This window comes from Bubalus bubalis, chromosome 5 (genome assembly GCF_019923935.1).
Source record: "Bubalus bubalis isolate 160015118507 breed Murrah chromosome 5, NDDB_SH_1, whole genome shotgun sequence".
Classification (NCBI taxonomy): domain Eukaryota; kingdom Metazoa; phylum Chordata; class Mammalia; order Artiodactyla; family Bovidae; genus Bubalus; species Bubalus bubalis.
The window spans coordinates 26,040,070-26,058,230 of NC_059161.1; the positions used below are offsets into that span (position 1 = coordinate 26,040,070).

The 18,161-nt window shown below is 38.2% G+C and overlaps 1 protein-coding gene across 1 annotated transcript in view; it reads left to right on the forward strand.

The window, feature by feature from the left end:
- Window positions 1-18,161, forward strand: part of SLC9C2 (solute carrier family 9 member C2 (putative)) — a 93,752-nt gene that overhangs the window by 42,187 nt on the left and 33,404 nt on the right. The window contains exons 11-14 of the mRNA XM_025285628.3: window positions 4,389-4,555; window positions 5,125-5,223; window positions 11,308-11,405; window positions 12,627-12,746. Of these exons, the coding sequence (XP_025141413.3) occupies window positions 4,389-4,555; window positions 5,125-5,223; window positions 11,308-11,405; window positions 12,627-12,746 (484 nt within the window). The remainder of the gene's footprint in view (window positions 1-4,388; window positions 4,556-5,124; window positions 5,224-11,307; window positions 11,406-12,626; window positions 12,747-18,161) is intronic.

Here is an 18,161-nt window from a genome sequence, read left to right on the forward strand (position 1 = left end):
AGGAGCCTGGTAGGCTGCAGTCCATGGGGTCTCAAAGAGTCGGACACGACTGAGCGACTTCCCTTTCACTTTTCACTTTCAGAGAAGGAAATGGCAACCCACTCCAGTGTTCTTGCCTGGAGAATCCCAGGGGCAGTGGAGCCTGGTGGGCTGCCGTCTATGGGGTCACACAGAGTCAGACACGACTGAAGTGACTTAGCAGCAGTGGAGTCCATGAGGAGAGAGAGGGTGGGGCGGAATTACACAGAGTCTTGGAGGAGTAAGGCCTTAATATCATTCAGTGTCCCATGGCCTGATCCTCAGCTTTGCTGGTGCAGAGACCTGATTTTGTCAGAGTGTCTAGAATTAATCAGATGGCTGGAAATTTACATCTGTTGCACTCCCAGGAGAATAGAGAAGCAGCAGAAAATCAATTTATTAATTTATAATGAGGATGATTTCTATGTCTGAAATAATTGTGATCATTATTCAGGGTATTCACCTCTAAATACCAATTTCCTTAATAAATCAAATTAGTAATCAGAAGGTTTTTTGGAAGGTGTGGAACTTGGGAGAGGTTGATAGAAGGGTACTGAGGAAGGAGAGTTCTTATAAATAGAGAAATAGCTTGGTGAATTCAGCTTCTCTGCTTGTGTCTTGCCATAGTTCTGCCCACTCCTGAAACTGTGCCATATCAACACTATGGCAGAGCTTCTTGTGAAAGCTGACCTCAAAGTCCAGGGCTCCGGTATATGAATAGGACTAGTAAATGGGGCAGAGTTTTGGCAGCGCTCCTTCTCCCCCAGTCATGGGATTCCCTTGTTTGCAGTGGAAAGTTGTGCTCGGGCCAGCACGAGCTTGCTATGCTGGAGTGTGAGTGAAGTTAACTCGATCCCTTAAGGTTTGCTTACACCTCCCTTCCCACCAATTTTCATAGGCTTTCAGGGATCCAGTCCCACTCTGCTCTCTTGGCTTATGACATGGCATCTGGGTTTCTCCCGTGCTTGTTTGCTTGAGGTTGCTCTTACTCTGATGCTCAGAAACAAGATCAAGAGGTTTTACTATCATGGAAAAAATGTTTTCTTCTCCTTTTTTTCCCATACAATTTTTTTTTATTGTATTTACGTGAACTGTGAACTTCCAGATGTTCAAGCTGGTTTTAGAAAAGGCAGAGGAACCAGAGATCAAATTGCCAACATCTGCTGGATCATCAAAAAAGCAAGAGAGTTCCAAAAAAACATCTATTTCTGCTTTATTGACTATGCCAAAGCCTTTGACTGTGTGGGTCACAATAAACTGTGGGAAATTCTGAAAGAGATGGGAATACCAGACCACCTGACCTGCCTCTTGAGAAACCTATATGCAGGTCAGGAAGCAACAGTTAGAACTGGACATGGAAGAATAGATTGGTTCCAAATAGGAAAAGGAGTAGGTCAAGGCTGTATATTGTCACCCTGCTTATTTAACTTCTATGCAGAGTACATCATGAGAAACACTGGGCTGGAAGAAGCACAAGCTGGAATCAAGATTGCTGGGAGAAATATCAATAATCTCAGATGTGCAGATGACACCACCCTTATGGCAAGTGAAGAGAAACTAAAAAGCCTCTTGATGAAAGTGAAAGAGGAGAGTGAAAAACTTGGCTTAAAGCTCAACATTCAGAAAACGAAGATCATGGCATCTGGTCCCATCACTTCATGGGAAATAGATGGGGAAACGGTGGAAAAAGTGTCAGACTTTATTTTTTGGGCTCCAAAATCACTGCAGATGGTGACTGCAGCCATGAAATTAAAAGACGCTTACTCCTTGGAAGGAGGGTTATGACCAACCTAGATAGCGTATTCAAAAACAGAGATATTACTTTGCCAACAAAGGTCTGTCTAGTCGAGGCTATGGTTTTTCCAGTGGTCATGTATGGATGTGAGTGTTGGACTGTGAAGAAGGCTGAGCGCCGAAGAATTGATGCTTTTGAACTGTGGTGTTGGAGAAGACCCTTGAGAGTCCCTTGGCCTGCAAGGAGATCCAACCAGTCCATCCTAAAGGAGATCAGTCCTGGGTGTTCATTGAAAGGACCGATGCTAAAGCTGAAACTCCAATACTTTGGCCACCTGATGCAAAGAGCTGACTCATTTGAAAAGACCCTGATGCCGGGAAAGATTGAAGGCAGGAGGAGAAGGGGACGACAGAGGATGAAATGGCTGGATGGCATCACCGACTTGATGGGCATGAGTTTGAGTGAACTCCGGGAGTTGGTGATGGACAGGGAGGCCTGGCGTGCTGTGATTCATGGGGTTGCAAAGAGTCGGACACAACTGAGCGACTGAACTGAACCTCAGAATTTTCATTATGAAACAAATATGTATGGCACATACTTTATCCTCAGAATCGATGCTCATCCTTTCTGGAATTACTCTCATGTTACCATGTAATTGACAAAACTGAATTTTATCAGGAAGAATTTCAAATTAGCTTCTTCCACCTGGTCTAATGCTTTTAAGAGATCCATCCTCTGAATCTAGAGCTTGTCATACTAAGTGAAGTAAGTCATTAAGAGAAAAACAAATACCATATGATATCACTTATATGTGGAATCTATTAAAAATAATACACACATGAACACATTTATGAAACAAAAACAGGCTTATGGATATGGAGAACAGACTTGTGGTTGCCGGGAGGGAAGGACTGGGAATTTGGGATTAGCAGACACAAACCTTTACATATAGGATGGATAAAAAGCAAGGGCCTACTCTATAGCACAGGGAACTATATTCAATATCCTGTGATAAATCATAATGGAAAAGAATATGCAGAATGTGTGTGTGTGTGTGTGTGTGTGTGTATGTATATTAGAGCAAGGCCTCCCTTGTGGCTCAGCTGATAAAGAATCCGCCTGCAATGCAGGAGACCTGGGTTCTATCCCTGGGTTGGGAAGATCCCCTGGAGAAGGGATAGGCTACCCACTCCCAGTATTCTGGCCTGGAGAATTTCACTGGACTGTATAGTCCATAGGATCTCAAAGAGTTGGACACGACTGAGCAACTTTCACTCACTCGTGTATATATATAACACTATCACTTTGCTGTCCAGCAGAAATTAAACACAACATTGTAAATCAACTATACTTCAATAAAATTTAAAAGAAAGGAGAGAGAGGGAAAGATTCATCCTCATATTCTTCCAGAATCATCTTAAACACAGGAGTTCATTCAAATGTACTTGTACAACCAATCAGTCCCCTCATACCCGTGTTTTCCCAGAGCAACTGGAAAGTGGCTGTTGCTCATCCTAATGGGTGGGATGCAATTACACAAATGAATAAACTTTCTCCTTGTGTGCTCTATGCTATGGGAATTTTAAATCCAAAGCTAATACATTTTAACTCTTTAGCATGCAGTCAAATGCATCTTTGCTGTGGACCATAGAGAACTGAGAGGGATGTGATTTCAAATCTTTTTGAATTCCTGAAAATTTCAAATATCAAACACCACGGTGTCCTGTAGAGAATGCAATAAAGTTAAACTGAAACATTTTAATAACATTTTAAACTATTTGAGATCTCATATGCAGTTATGAAGAGATTAACATTTAATTGATGTATAGTTGATTTAGATGTTTTGTTAGTTTCTGCTGTACAGCAAAGTGATTCATTTATACCTATGTGTACATTCTTTTTTATATTCTTTCCATTATGCTTTATCATAGGATGTTGAATGCAGTTCCCTATGCTATACAGTAGAATCTTGTTTTTTTATCGAGAACAGTTTTATTGAGATGGAATTCTGAGTGTGTAGGCTGAGCTCACTAATTAAATTTCTCCTTTTGGTAAGCAAGCTTGATAGCTGTAACTTCAAATTGATACTTCAGGATGATACAAACTGCCACAAATTTTGGTCATAAAGATTTGCTGGTCAGGAAACAGAGATGTTAAATTGGAGGCATCTCTATTGCAGTGGTCTTTAAATTTTATTATGTATAAGAATCAGTTGGAGAAGTTGCTAAAATGAAAATTCTCAGGCCAGTCAGATTCTCCAGACATGGGGCAAAGCCCAGGAATAATTCAACAGGCAATTCTTCTACCTGTAGAAGGTACAGGTAATTTTCCATACTTTGAGAAATACTGACTGGATGACTTGAAATAGTGAGTCATGTTTCTAGCTATAGGAAACAAAAAGAAACTAAGAAAACATTCTTTAGCAGTTGAGTCAGATAAAGTTGAGCTGCACAGCCAAAAGGAAATGGGTATTTGGGTAATTTTCTGGAAAATTTTGGGCAAATAGTTGTCCTTGCTCTAAGCACTCTGATTTGGCTCTGCAGGTGATGCCAAGATTTCACTACATCATTCAACATTTCGATTCCCTGTGCATTCTTCACTATTTTATTAAGGTCCTTCCTTTTCTTTGTCATAGATTTGTGTGTCCTTTCCATTCCAAGACAGATGGCCATGCAAAATGCCATTAAGCACATCCAGGAGATGATACAGAGCAGAATAACTTTATTTAAAACAGAAAAACTTTTGACAAATGTTAATTGGACCTTAGTAGAAGAAAAAACAAAGATTGAATACATCATTCCTGTGAGTTGATTCCTGGCAAAAACTAGTCCTTTCCCTTTCTATTTCTTTTGTTTATTATGCAAAACTTGATTCTGCTGGTTATAGGTCAGGATACTGAAGAGAGATACATTTACTAGCTCTTTTCTATCAGCCAAAATACTCTGAATTCTGTCTCTGAACAGATGTTGGTGATCTAGCCTTATTTGCCAAATACAAGAGAACTGGTGTTTTTACAAATAGGCTGATTGAGTAACTATGAATGGCTTCTGCCAGGGTGATATTTTCCAGCTGGTTGAGAAAGTGAGCGATCTCTCCCTATACAAGTACTATTCAAAAGCAGAAAACACAGGCAGCTTCAGAGAGCAGTCAAACATAGACCAGTTTGGGGAAGAATTTGGTTTCTAAATCTCCCCAAATGAATAGTTACTTCACCACAATTGAAATCAACATTTCTAACATGAGAATGTTTTTCACTTACACACAGCCCTTCATTTTAGCAATTCTGATTTGAGTTATTGGAATCTTGGTCAAGCAGAGTATTTGACAGCTCCTAATCCTTTTTACTTATTTTTAACTCTGTCTCTGTTCAGACTCCTCATGTTTCAAGTGACAATAAGGCGAAGAAGGAGTTCCCAACAGATGAAGTTTTAATAGAAGAAGCCCGATTGCATGTGGCTATAATCCAAATAGTTAGTATCCTTTACATAATCTGCTTTTTATTTATGTATTTTATTCTTGCAATGTTTTTAATTCTTACATATGGTTTTCAGAGGACTAGAAAAATTTTCACCTTTTGGTTGGTTGTTAAACTTTAAGTTTGATTTATGAAAGTTATAAAAATAAATTTCTAAGGCTTTAAATTCAAGTTACAAACCTTATTCTATTTCTAAGTCTAGCAAATTTTAGCAGTTCACTTTTATGGAGCCTTTGAATAATATTTTGTGCCATTTACACAATTAAACATCTTCAAATATTTGAAACTGCTTTCACAGATTTAAGTATGTTAGCTCCTTTTATATAAAATGTTCTCAAGTGCTTATTTAACTCTTGTAAATCTAATAAGCTAAAATCTAATGAATCAAACATTCTCTTAAAATATTTAAGATTTAATATTTGAATGTTATAATGTAAACATAGATTATGAGATAAAATCAAGTTTGAATCAACTTATCAAATTGTACATTTAAAACTAGGGTTTTATCCTAATAGTACACATTTTATTCAAATTTATAAGTATATAAAATGCTCATTATGCCCAGAATCCTTCCTTTTTATTTTCAATTTAGAACCTATTATGAAGAATTTCTAACGCATACAAAAGTAGATAAAATAGTGTACCAAACCTCCACGTACCTATCACTCAGCCTTCACAAACATCCACACATGACCAGCCCTGCCCCGTCTGCACCCTCAGTCACTCCCTCATCTCCCAGTTTATTTTGAAACAAATCCCAGATGTTATTCAATATATCATTTCATCTGCAAATATTTCAGTATGTATCTTGAAATTTTAAAGTCTTAAAAAACAGTAAAATACTAATATTGTGCCTAAAGATTAATTCCTTAATAACATCAAATACTGGTCAATGATCAGTTTTCCAGTTATCTCATAAATGTGATCAATGCATAGTTCCAGCTTACATCTTTAAATTGCATTTCAATGAAATCATATATTGCAATTAATGAATATGTACTTTGCTTGCATGCGTGCTATCGCTTCAGTTGAATATGACTCTGCAACCTTATGGACTGCAGCCCACCAGGCTTCTCTGTCCATGGGATTTTCAAGGCAAGAATACCAAAGTGGGTTGTCACACCCTCCTGCAGGGGATCTTCCTGACCCTGGGATCAAACCCACATCTCCTGTGGCTCCTGACTTGCAGGTGGATTCTTTACTGCTGAGCCATCGGGGAAGCCCAGAATATGTACTTTAGGTCTCTTTTAATCTATAAATTCTTCTTTTTTTTTCCTATTGAAAAAAGGACATATTTCTTCTTAATACAAAAACACTAACACTATATTGATTTAAAAACATTTCTATAGTTAATTTAAAATGTTCTCAGAATTTGCAAGGTTCTTACCCAGAGATATAAAGTATGGTCATGAATTCTTTGTAGAACCAATCTCCTATTGAGAGGTAGTATCTATATCCCTCCCCATCATTGAACTTGGGTTGCTCTTATGACTTGTTTTGTCCAGGAATATATAGCCAAATGACTTTGGGAATGTACTGGAGCCTTGAGGAGAGTTACAACTTCCCCCTTCTTCCACTTTGAATACCACCCTGAGATTGTCATGTGAGGAAGCTGGCCTAGCCTTTGAAGAATGAGAGGCATACAGCTGAGAGTCAATACCCTACTACCAGACTTTGCAAATGAAGCCACTTTAATTTAAGGCTTGGGATAGTAGACTCAAACTCTTGATGGTAAGAGATGCAAAGAATCTGTGACCATATATAATGCACCATGTTCTGCTCACTGGCCACAAATATTTATATCCCTCCTACGGCTTCCCTGATGGCTCAGTGGTAAAGAAACTGCCTGCCAAACAGGAGACATGGGTTCGATCCCTGGGTCAGGAAGATCCCCTGGAGAAGGAGATGGTAACCTACTTCAGTATTCTTGCCTGGGAAATCTCATGAACAGAGGAACCTGGTAGACTACAGTCCACAGGGTCACAAAGAGTTGGACATGACTTAGCTTTCAGAGGAGGTACAAAGCAAAACACACTCATCTTTTTCTAAGACACATCCCACCCCCAACTCAGATAAGCTTTATCGCATTATGGTAGCAAATTCAAAGTCTGGTATCTCATGATGTTCATTTAGTCTAGGATTGCTCAGGCTTCTTGGTTGTATCTCTTTAAGTATGATTCCTCTTGATACACAGAACAGTGGACTAAAAAGAGAAGTTACCTGTCTCCTCAGCCTCCACCTCTACCACCATCCCTAATCCCAACTTTCAGTGGTAATCAACAGACACTTCTGTTCAAGAAGGAAGAGAACAGGAAGCGTTGATTAATCACTGGTCCTTGGCAGTCCTGAAATCCAGCTGGGCATATGACCTAGTTCTCCTCATTCTGTTATCATAGGAGGTAACCCATGTTTGAGCTTCCCATGTGGCACTAGTGGTAAAGAACCCACCTCCCAATGCAGGAGATGTAAGAGATGAGGGTTTGATCTCTGTGTTGGGAAGATCCCCTGGAAAAGGGAATGGTAACCCACTCCATGCATTGGAGAAGGAAATGGCAACCCACTCCAGTGTTCTTGCCTGGAGAATCCCAGGGGCGGTGGAGCCTGGTGGGCTGCCATCTGTGGGGTCGCACAGAGTCAGACATGACTGAAGTGACTTAGCAGCAGCAGCAGCAACCCATTCCAGTATTCTTGCCTGGAGAATCCCATGGACAGAGAGGAACCTGGCAGGCACTGTCCATAGGGTCACAAAGAGTTAGACACGACTGAAGTGACTCAGTATGCATGCATGTAATCATGTTTGTAACAGTGTCTTTTAAGCCCACCCTGATACAATTTCCTTAAAAACTCTGTGTTTTCAATGAGTCTGATTCTACTCTATTCTACTCTGTAATTCCTTTTCATACAGACCACATACCAGACAACATGGGTCTGAGAAACCCTTTAGTCTGCTTGAGAGGGTACTAAGCACTACCTTTAACCTCTAAGTGGTCTTATCCAGGGGTCTTGAGCCACAACCTTGACTTGATCTTGAAGCTGAGGCCATATTTTACCGGCAAAACTCTAGATTTGATTTTCATTCCCTGATATTTTACCACCTGGAGAGACTGCAGATGGAAAATGGGTTTGGGTTTTCAAACCAATCATGGCCTCTTTATATTTTCTGTAATATCTGCTTACAGATTGAACTGTTACCCTTTGGTTTACCTCTCTCTTCTCATACATTATCACATGCTGCTGCTAAGTCGCTTTAGTCGTGTCCGACTCTGCACGACCCCAAAGACGGCAGCCCACCAGGATCCCCCATCCATGAGATTTTCCAGGCAAGAGTACTGGAGTAGGGTACCATTGCCTTCTCTGATTATCACATGCAGCTAGAGATAAAAACAAATCTTGTATATTAACACATACATGTGGAATCTAGAAAAATGGTACAGATGAGTCATTTCCAAAGCAAGAATAGAGATGCAGATGTAGAGAAACAGACATGTGGACACAGGAGGGGAAAGGGAGGGTGGGACAAATTGGGAGAATGGGATTGACATATATACACTACCATGTATAAAATAGTTAGTGGGAATCAGCTGTATAGTATGGGAGCTCAGCTTGGTGCTCCATGACAACTTAGACAGGTTAGATAGCAGGTGGAGGTGAGAGGGAGATTTAAGAGAGAGAGGATATATTTATCCTTATGGCTGATTCATGTTGTTGTACAGCAGAAACTAACACAACATTGTAAAGCAATTATATTCCCCCCAAAAGTTTATTTCTAGAATATTTGAAATCCAGAAATCTCTTTAGCCAGATTCATAAATTTATTAGGCACATCTGCTTTCCAAGTTGCCTTAGGTGACAGTATGGCCAGTTGTGCTGACTCATCATAGCTCAACTGCCTCCCTCCAGCCTTCTGCATCAGTTTTCTCACTGCTTTTCCTACTTCCAGTCTCCTCATTGCCCTTCGAGCCTCTGCTCACCACCTAGTCCCAAAACTAACAACACATGGTTTAGCTTTTTGTTGTGGAGACTCTCCACAATTGGTACTCATTTCTGTTTTGGTTAGCCTTTGCTCTACTACAAAACTTAGTGGCTGAAAACAATGATTTGGTATTTCTCACAGTTCTGTGGGTTGGCAATCTGGATGATTTTGTTGCTGGTCTTGCCTGGGACCACTCATGTGTCGGCTACCATCTTAGTTGAATTGGGATTGGAGGGTCCAACATGTCCTTACTCACCGATTTAGCAGTTGACTGTGTTGTATTTCAGGGCACTTTGGTTCTCCGCCACATGGCCTCCTATCTTCCAATAGAGTGAACTGGGCTTCTTCACTACATGGTAATCTCTGGGTTCCAACAGGGTTAGAAGAGGAGCTGCAAGGCCTCTATCTCCTAGGCTCTGGAAGTTGAATAACATCATTTTCACTCCCATTCAATTAGTCAAAGTAAATCCCAAAGCTAGCCCAGATTCAATGAGTAAAGAAAAGCCTGCCTTTGAAGGGAAGAGCAGCAATGTTAGTTACAAAGAGACATGGGCAGCTATGTTTCATTGGGACCATTGTTACAATGCCCTACCACATTTACTTTTCAAAGCAATAATCCCATGTAGTGATCCACTCCATGTTATTTTTTTTTAAGAAATTGAAATATATTTGATTTACAATATTGTACTAGTTTTAAACATATAGCATAGTGATTCAGTTTTTCAGATTATATTTCATTATAGGTTATTACAAGATGTTGAATATAATTTCCTTTGCTATACAGTAAATCCTTGTTGCTTATCTGTTTTATGTATTCTAGTTTATATCTATGAGTATCATATTCCTAATTTGTCCTCCTCCCTTTCCTTTTGGGTAACTATAAGCTTGTTTTCTATGTCTGTGAGTCCATTTCCATTTTGTATGTAGATTTCATTTATATTATATTTTAGATTCCACATATAAGTGATATAATATTTGTCTGACTTGCTTCACTTAGTTTGATAATCTCTGCTGCTGCTGCTGCTGCTGCTAAGTTGCTTCAGTCATGTCCGACTCTGTGTGACCCCATAGATGGCAGCCCACCAGGCTCCCCAATCCCTGGGATTCTCCAGGCAAGAATACTGGAGTGGGTTGCCATTTTCTTCTCCAGTGCATGAAAGTGAAAAGTGAAAGTGAAGTCGCGTCCAACTTCTAGCGACCCCATGGACTGCAGCCTACCAAGCTCCTCTGTCCATGGGATTTTCCAGGCAAGAGTACTGGAGTGGGTTGCCATTGCCTACTCCATGATAATCTCTAGGATGACCCAAGTTGCTGCAAATGGCATATTTCATTATTTTATATGGTTGAGTAATATTTCATTATATATATATTCTATTATATATATATTCAATGATATATGTATGTTCCATGATATATTTATGTGTATATATATAATATAGTTATATCTTCTTAAGCCAACTGTGTTAGCGGGCACATGGGTTGTTTCTGTGTCTTGGTGATTATAAATAGTGCTGCTATGAATGTTGGGGTGCATGTATCTTCTTGAAATAAAGTTTTGGGGTTTGGTGGCTATATACCCAGAAGTAAGATTACTAGATCATATGGTAGCTCTATTTTTTATTTTTTAAGGAACTTGCATACTGTTTTTCATAGTGGATGTACCAATTTACATTTCATACCAACAATGTACAAGGGTTCTGTTTTCTCCACACACTTTCTCCAACATTTATTATTTGTAGCCTTTTCTGATGACAGTCATTCTGTCCAATACGAGATGATACTTCACTGTGGTTTGGATTTGCCTTTTCTCTAATAATTAGTGATGTTGAACATTTGAAGTAAACTCTTTGAGTTGTACAGATTTTGAGTTTCCTGAAGCCAGAAATCTTTGTGTCTTTTATAATATCCAAGGGAGTACTTTGCAAAAATTGAATATTCCATAAATATTCAAATTGAATGAAATTTATTTCTTGCTATAGTTTTTGAAAAGTATATTTTCATATACTGAGTTCAATAATAATAATGAGGGCTATGTAAAGGTCAAGAAGAGTATATTTCACTAATGATTTTGTCCTTTGTAATTTTTATTTAAAATTTTATGTTTAGAGTAGCTTTGAAAAGCAGTGTAATGATGGAGTCCTCAGTGTTGAGGCAGCCCGGACATTAATTGGTGCAACCAAAAGCTATTGCCACATCCAAGGAAAGTAAGTATAATACTTCTTTAATTGATATTTCCAAAATTGAATGGGTATGTGATAAAGAATGAAGTCAGCTGAGTGTCCAGATTGATCAATCTTTTTTTAATTTATTTTTTAATTGAAGGATAATTGCTTTAGATTGATCAATTTCTAAAAATCTTATCTCTCTGTCCATCCATCTACTTCCTATTTTACTTGTTTATACTTTTCTCCCTGAAGATTCATGAGTTTGATGACATTGGGAGTTTCTGGAGTAAGATTTAATTGCAAAGCAATTATATGAGAGGAAAGGGGAGCCATTAAAAAGAACCCACGTAGTTTTAATTATGATTATAATTCTTTTATCTTTATGTCGTATTCACTAAATTACTGCATAGGGGAGGTAAGAAGGCCTGGAGCCTACTATTAAATTGCTCCCTGGTGTGGAGCAGGATCTGGAGGAATTGATCCAGCCTGTGAAACGGATAGGGGCTTCCTAGGTGGCTCAGTGGTAAAAAATCTGCCTGTCAATGCAGGAGACGTGAGAGATGCAGATTCACTTCCTGAGTCGGGAAGATCCTTTGGTGTAGGAAATGGCAACCCACTCCAGTATTCATGCCTGGAGAATCTCATGGAAAGAGGAACCTGGCAGGTTACAGTCCATAGAGTCACCAAGAGTCAGACACAACTGAGCATGCGTGTGTGCATGGACCTGATAGATGCAATTAAATATGATGGGAAAAGCTCAATATCTTAGAGATATATTGATATCTGGTTACAGTTCTGGTAAACATTAAATAATGAATGTTCTAAGACAAAGTTGTAGAGCAACTTTAGGAGATTCTTTCTGGGTGATAGTTAACATTTCATCAGCCTGGTGATATATTTGGGAGATGTAGCATCAGTTCCTACATAAAGTTTGGGAAGAATAGGGAGTTCAGGGCCAAGGAGAATCTTGGGCTAGGCAAGGCATGACAAAAGGAAGCTTGATTCTGAACCTCAAAGAATTGGACTGGAGAAGTTTTAATTATATTCTACCTCAGGTCTGAAAAGTTTCAGGGACATGGACTTTAGGAGTCTCATGCAAAAATTGTTTCTGTTCCATGACCATGGGTGGTTAGGTGGGTGGATACAGAGGCATATTTAACAAATGTATATTATATTTATATTTAGTATAACTTTTCATTTTATATTACCCAAAGGTATAGCACTTGGTTTTCATCATGTATGTATATTTTTCTTTATTAGATTCATGAGTATTTATGATGTTTCAACTTATGTAAGAGCTAGAAGTTGGCTTGTGAAGTTTAAAAACATGTTAACTTTCTTGGAATATCATAAAGATAAGACACCTCTTATTCTATATGGGTAAGTACTGTGAACCTTTAATAGCAATGTACTTGAAAATATGACCTTTTCTACATTGTTAAAATCGGCTACCTTGATTTTTCCTAAGGAAAAACCTCAACTAATATTACAGTCAACTCTTATTGATTGAGTAGGGAAGCAGCAGAGTGCTTACTTCTCTTTTTCCATTCTGTTTTAGCAATTTCACTGACACCTCTAGTAGAATGTGGGTAGAAAAAAGAAGAAAAAGATGGTTACATTTGGGTTCTTCAAGTCCTAACAGTCTTGTCTTAGTGTCACATTACATGTTGGACTTCTTTCATATTCTTCTGGGGTGCTTGTGGGTGAGAAATAGCAAACTCAAAGACTAGATTTAACTCTCAACTTAATTTCACCTGTGGCATGGGATGGTTCTGTTGATGTCTATATTTAGGAAAAACACAGCCTGGCCTTAATAAACACCTACAGCCAATGTCCAAAATATCATAAGATACGTATTTTACTAACTCGTGTAGACTCTTTTGTTATATAAATTGTAAACTTACACACTTTTTAGACTAGAAAGACAATATTTTTCTACTAACAAAGCATGACAGATGAGAAGATACTGAGACCATTAATGTTAATAAATTTTAAATGGATGTTAACATACTTTTCATAGTAAATTATGGTCATTTTTTTTTACTGTCTTTGATTTATTAAGTTTACAGAAAAATATAAAAAATTAAAACCCAGAGGGATGGAATGGGGAGGGAGGAGGGAGGAGGGTTCAGGATGGGGAACACCTGTATACCTGTGGCGGATTCATGTTGATATATGGCAAAACCAATACAATATTGTAAAGTTAAAAATAAAATAAAATCTATATAAAAAAAAGAAAAAGGATGCAAAGATGGTTCAATGTTTGCAAACTTATTGGTGTGATACACCACATTAACAAATTGAAGAATAAAAATCATATGATAATTTCAATAGATATGGAAAAAACTTTTGACAAAATTTAACTCTCAGCAAAGTGGGTATAGAGGGAACACACCTCAACATCATAAAGGTCATATGTGACAGTCCCATAGCTAACATCAAACTCAACAGTGAAAAGCATTTCTTCCAAGATTAGGAACAAAACAAAAGTCCACTCTTGCTACTTTTATTCAATACAATATTGGAAGTCTTAGCCACAGTAATCAGATAAGAAAATAAAAGGAATCCAAATTAGAAAGGAAGAAGTAAAACTGTCACTGTTTGCAGATAATGTGATACTATACATAAAAAGTCCTAAAGATGCCACCAAGAGACTACTGGAACTCATCCCTGAACTTGGTAGAGTTTCAGGATATAAAAATAATTTTTAAAAATCTGTTTCACTTCTATATACTAACAATGAACTATCAAAAAGAGAAATTAAGAAAATAATCCAATTTGCAATTATGTCAAAAAAGAATAAAATACCTAGGAATACATCTAATTAAGGAGGTAAAAGAGCTGTACTTGAAAAGTATAAGACACTGATGAAAGAAATTGAAGACAATGCAAACAAATGGAAGGATTCACCATGTTCATAGATTGGAAGAATTAATTTTGTTAAAATGACCATACTCCTCAAAGCAATCTATGGATTGAGTGCAATCCCTATAAAATACACTTTCCCCAGAACTAGAACAAATGATTCTAAAATTTATATGGAAACACAAAAGACCCTGAATAGCCAAAACAGTATTGAGAAAAAACAAAGCTGGCGGTATCATTCTTTCTGACTTCAGAATAATACTATAAGGCTACAGTAATCAAAACAGAATGGTACTGGCATGAAAACTGACAAATGGATCAACGGAACAGAATAGAGAGCCCAGAAATGAACCGACACCTATATGGTCAATTAATCAATGACAATAAGGCAAGAATATGCAATAAGGAAAGACAGTTTTTTAAATAAATGCTGTTGGGGAAACTGTACAGTTATAACCCAAAAAATCAATCTGGACTACTCTTTTACACCATACATAAAAATAAATTCAAAATGGGTTAAAAATTTAAATGTAATACCTGACACTGTAAAACTTCTAGGAGAAAACATAGTCAGTAAACTCGTTGACATTTGTCTTATTAACTTTTTTGTGCGTGTGTATGTGGCCTCAGGCAAGAAAAACAAAAGCAAAAATAAACAAAGGGGACTACATCAAACTAAAAAATTTCTGCACAGTTAAAGAAACTATCAACAAAATAAAATAAAAAAACCCACCTACTGAATGGTAAAAGATATTTGCAAACAATATATTCTGTAAGGGGTTAATAGCCAAATTATCCAAAGAACAGGTTTCCCAGGTGGTGCTAGTGGTAAAGGATCCACCTGCCAATGCAGGAGATGTAAGAGATGTGGGTTCAATTCCTGCATCTGGAAGATCCCTGGAGAAGGGCATGGCAACCCACTCCAGCATTCTTGTCTGAAGAATCCCATGGACAGAAGAGCCTGGTGGGCTACAGCCCATAGGGTTGCAAAGAGCTGGACACAACTGAAGCAGCTTAGCACAAAGCGCACATACAAAGAACATTGAAAAAATAGCCAAATAACCTGATTTAATAAGGGCATAGAATATGAATAGACATTTTTCCAAAGAAGACATACAGATGACCTGTGGGCACATGAAAAGATGCTCAGCATCATCAATCATCATGGAAATGCAAATCAAAACCATAATGAAATATCATCTCACACTTGTCAGAATGGCTATTATCAAAAAGATAAATAACAAGTGTGGGGAGGATATGGAAAAAAGGGAACCCTCACGCACTGTTGATTGGAATGTAAACTGGTGCAGCCACTGTGGAAGATAGTATAGAGATTCTTCAACAAATTAGAAATAGAACTACCATTTCCACTCCTGGGTATTTATCTGTAGAAAATGAGATCACTAGAAAAGATATGTGTACCCCTGTGTTCATTGTAGCATTATTTATAATAGCCAAGATATGGAGACAACCTAAATGCCCATTGATAGGAATGGATAAAGAAGATGAATGGACATATCTAGATATATAATAGGCATGGCATCCAGTCCCATCACTTCATGGCAAATAAAAGCTGGGAAAAGTGGAAACAGTGACAGACTATATTTTCTTGGGCTCCAAAATCACTGTGGCTGGTGGCTGCAGCCATGAAATTAAAAGATGTTTGCTCCTTGGAAGGAAAGCTATGACAAACCTAGACAGCGTATTAAAAAGCAGAGACATCTCTTTGCTGACAAAAGTCCATATAGTCAAAGCTATGGTTTTTCCAGTAGTCATGTACCCATGTGAAAGTTGGACCATAAAGAAGACTGAGGGCCAAAGAATTGAGGCTTTCAAACTGTAGTGCTGGAGGAGACTCTTGAGAGTCCCTTGGACAGCAAGGAGATCAAACCAATCAATCCTAAAGGAAATGGAAAGGTTGTTGTTGAACCATACAAAGACGCTGGGATTCTTGGCCTTCGGAGAAGAAGAATTCAATCTGGGGCCAGAGACAAGGCTTGATGGCTCAGAGCTTTTGTGGAATAAAGTTTTATTAAAGTATAAAGGAGATAGAGAAAGCTTCTGACATAGACATCAGAAGGGGGCAGAAAGAGTACCTGCTTGCTAGTGTTAGCAATGGCATTATATACTCTCCAATGAATCAAAAGTATGTCTGGAGGTTGTAAAGACCGCACCAGACCTACTCCCATAATTTACATTTTAAAATAACCAGATTAGCCAGAACAGAAATCCAGAGACTGTCCTCAGGCAGGATACATTATTGTTATATAATCCTAAGGAATGTAGGGGGAAAAAAAGTTTGTCCTTTCTTCCTCCTTGAGAATTCCAGACCCCTCTCTCCTTGGGGACCCCTAGACTTCTTATCAACCTGCCTAGGAAATGACTCTCTCAAAGTCAACCCTGAATACTCATTGGAAGGACTAATGCTGAAGCTGAAACTCCAGTACTTCGGCTACCTGATGTGAAAAGCTGACTCATTGGAAAAGACCCTGATGTTGGGAAAGATTGAAGGCAAAAGGAGAAGAGGGTGGCAGAGGATGAGATGGTTAGATAGCATCACTGACTCAATGGACATGAATTTGAGCAGACTCAGAGATAGTGAAGGACAGGGAAGCCTGGTGTTCTGCAGTCCATGGGGTTGCAAAGAGTTGGATACAACTTAGTGACTGAACAACAACAACAAATGTATATTCATGTGTTTGTATAATGAAATATTACTCAGCCCTAAAAAGAAGGAAATCTTGCCAAATGGATGGACCTAGATGGTATTATCAGAGAAGGCAATGGCACCCCGCTCCAGTACTCTTGCCTGGAAAATCCCATGGACAGAGGAGCCTGGTAGGCTGCAACCCATGGGGTCGCAAAGAGTTGGACACTACTGAGCGACTTCACTTTCACTTTTCACTTTCATGCATTGGAGAAGGAAATGGCAACCCACTCCAGTGTTCTTGCCTGGAGAATCCCAGGGACGGGGGAGCCTGGTGGGCTGCCGTCCATTGGGTCACACAGAGTCGGACACGACTGAAGCGACTTAGCAGCAGCAGCAGCAGCAGATGGTATTATACCAAGTGAAATCAGACAGAGAAAGTCAAATACTGTATGATTTCACTTATATGTGGATTTTAAAAAACAAAACAAATGAATAAACTTAGTGAAAGAGAAATAATCTTAGATAAAGAGAATAAATATGTAGTATCCAGAAAGGAGTGGTTAGGAGAAGAAAGAAATAGTGAGGGAAATGAAAGAGTACACAATTCCAGTGGCAAAATAATTGAGTAACAAACATGAAACGTACAGTGTGGGGAATGTAGTCAGGAATTATGTAATATCTTTGTATGGTGGCATATCGTAGCTAGACTTATTGGAGTTATTATTTTGAAATGTCTAAAAATAATTGAATCTGTGTTATGTAATAGGAACTAATGTGTTGTAGGTCAATTATATTTTAAAAACAAAGCAAACTCTTAGCAAAAAAGATCAAATTTATGCTTACCAGAGGTGCGGGGTAGGGGAGGTGGAGTTGGACGAAGACTGTCAAAAAGTACAATTTCCATTTATAAGATAAATAAATACTAGGATTGTCATATGCAGCATGATAAATATAATGAACACTCCTGTATGTTATATATGAAAGTTGTTAAGGGAGTAAATCCTAAAAGTTCTCATCTCAAAGGAAAAAATGTTCTGATTCTTTAATTTTATATCCATATGAGATGAAGGATGTTCACTAAACTTATTGTGATAATCATTTCATGATGTACATACGTCAAATCATTAGGTTGTATACTTTAAAACTTATACAGTGCTGTATGTCAATTATATCTTAAGAAACTGGAGGAAAAACACCCCTTCCCCAAAATACTACCCCTCCCAAATGAATATGTATTTACAGTACTTAATGTTTTTACAGAGGTAATGAAAGTGTTTTTT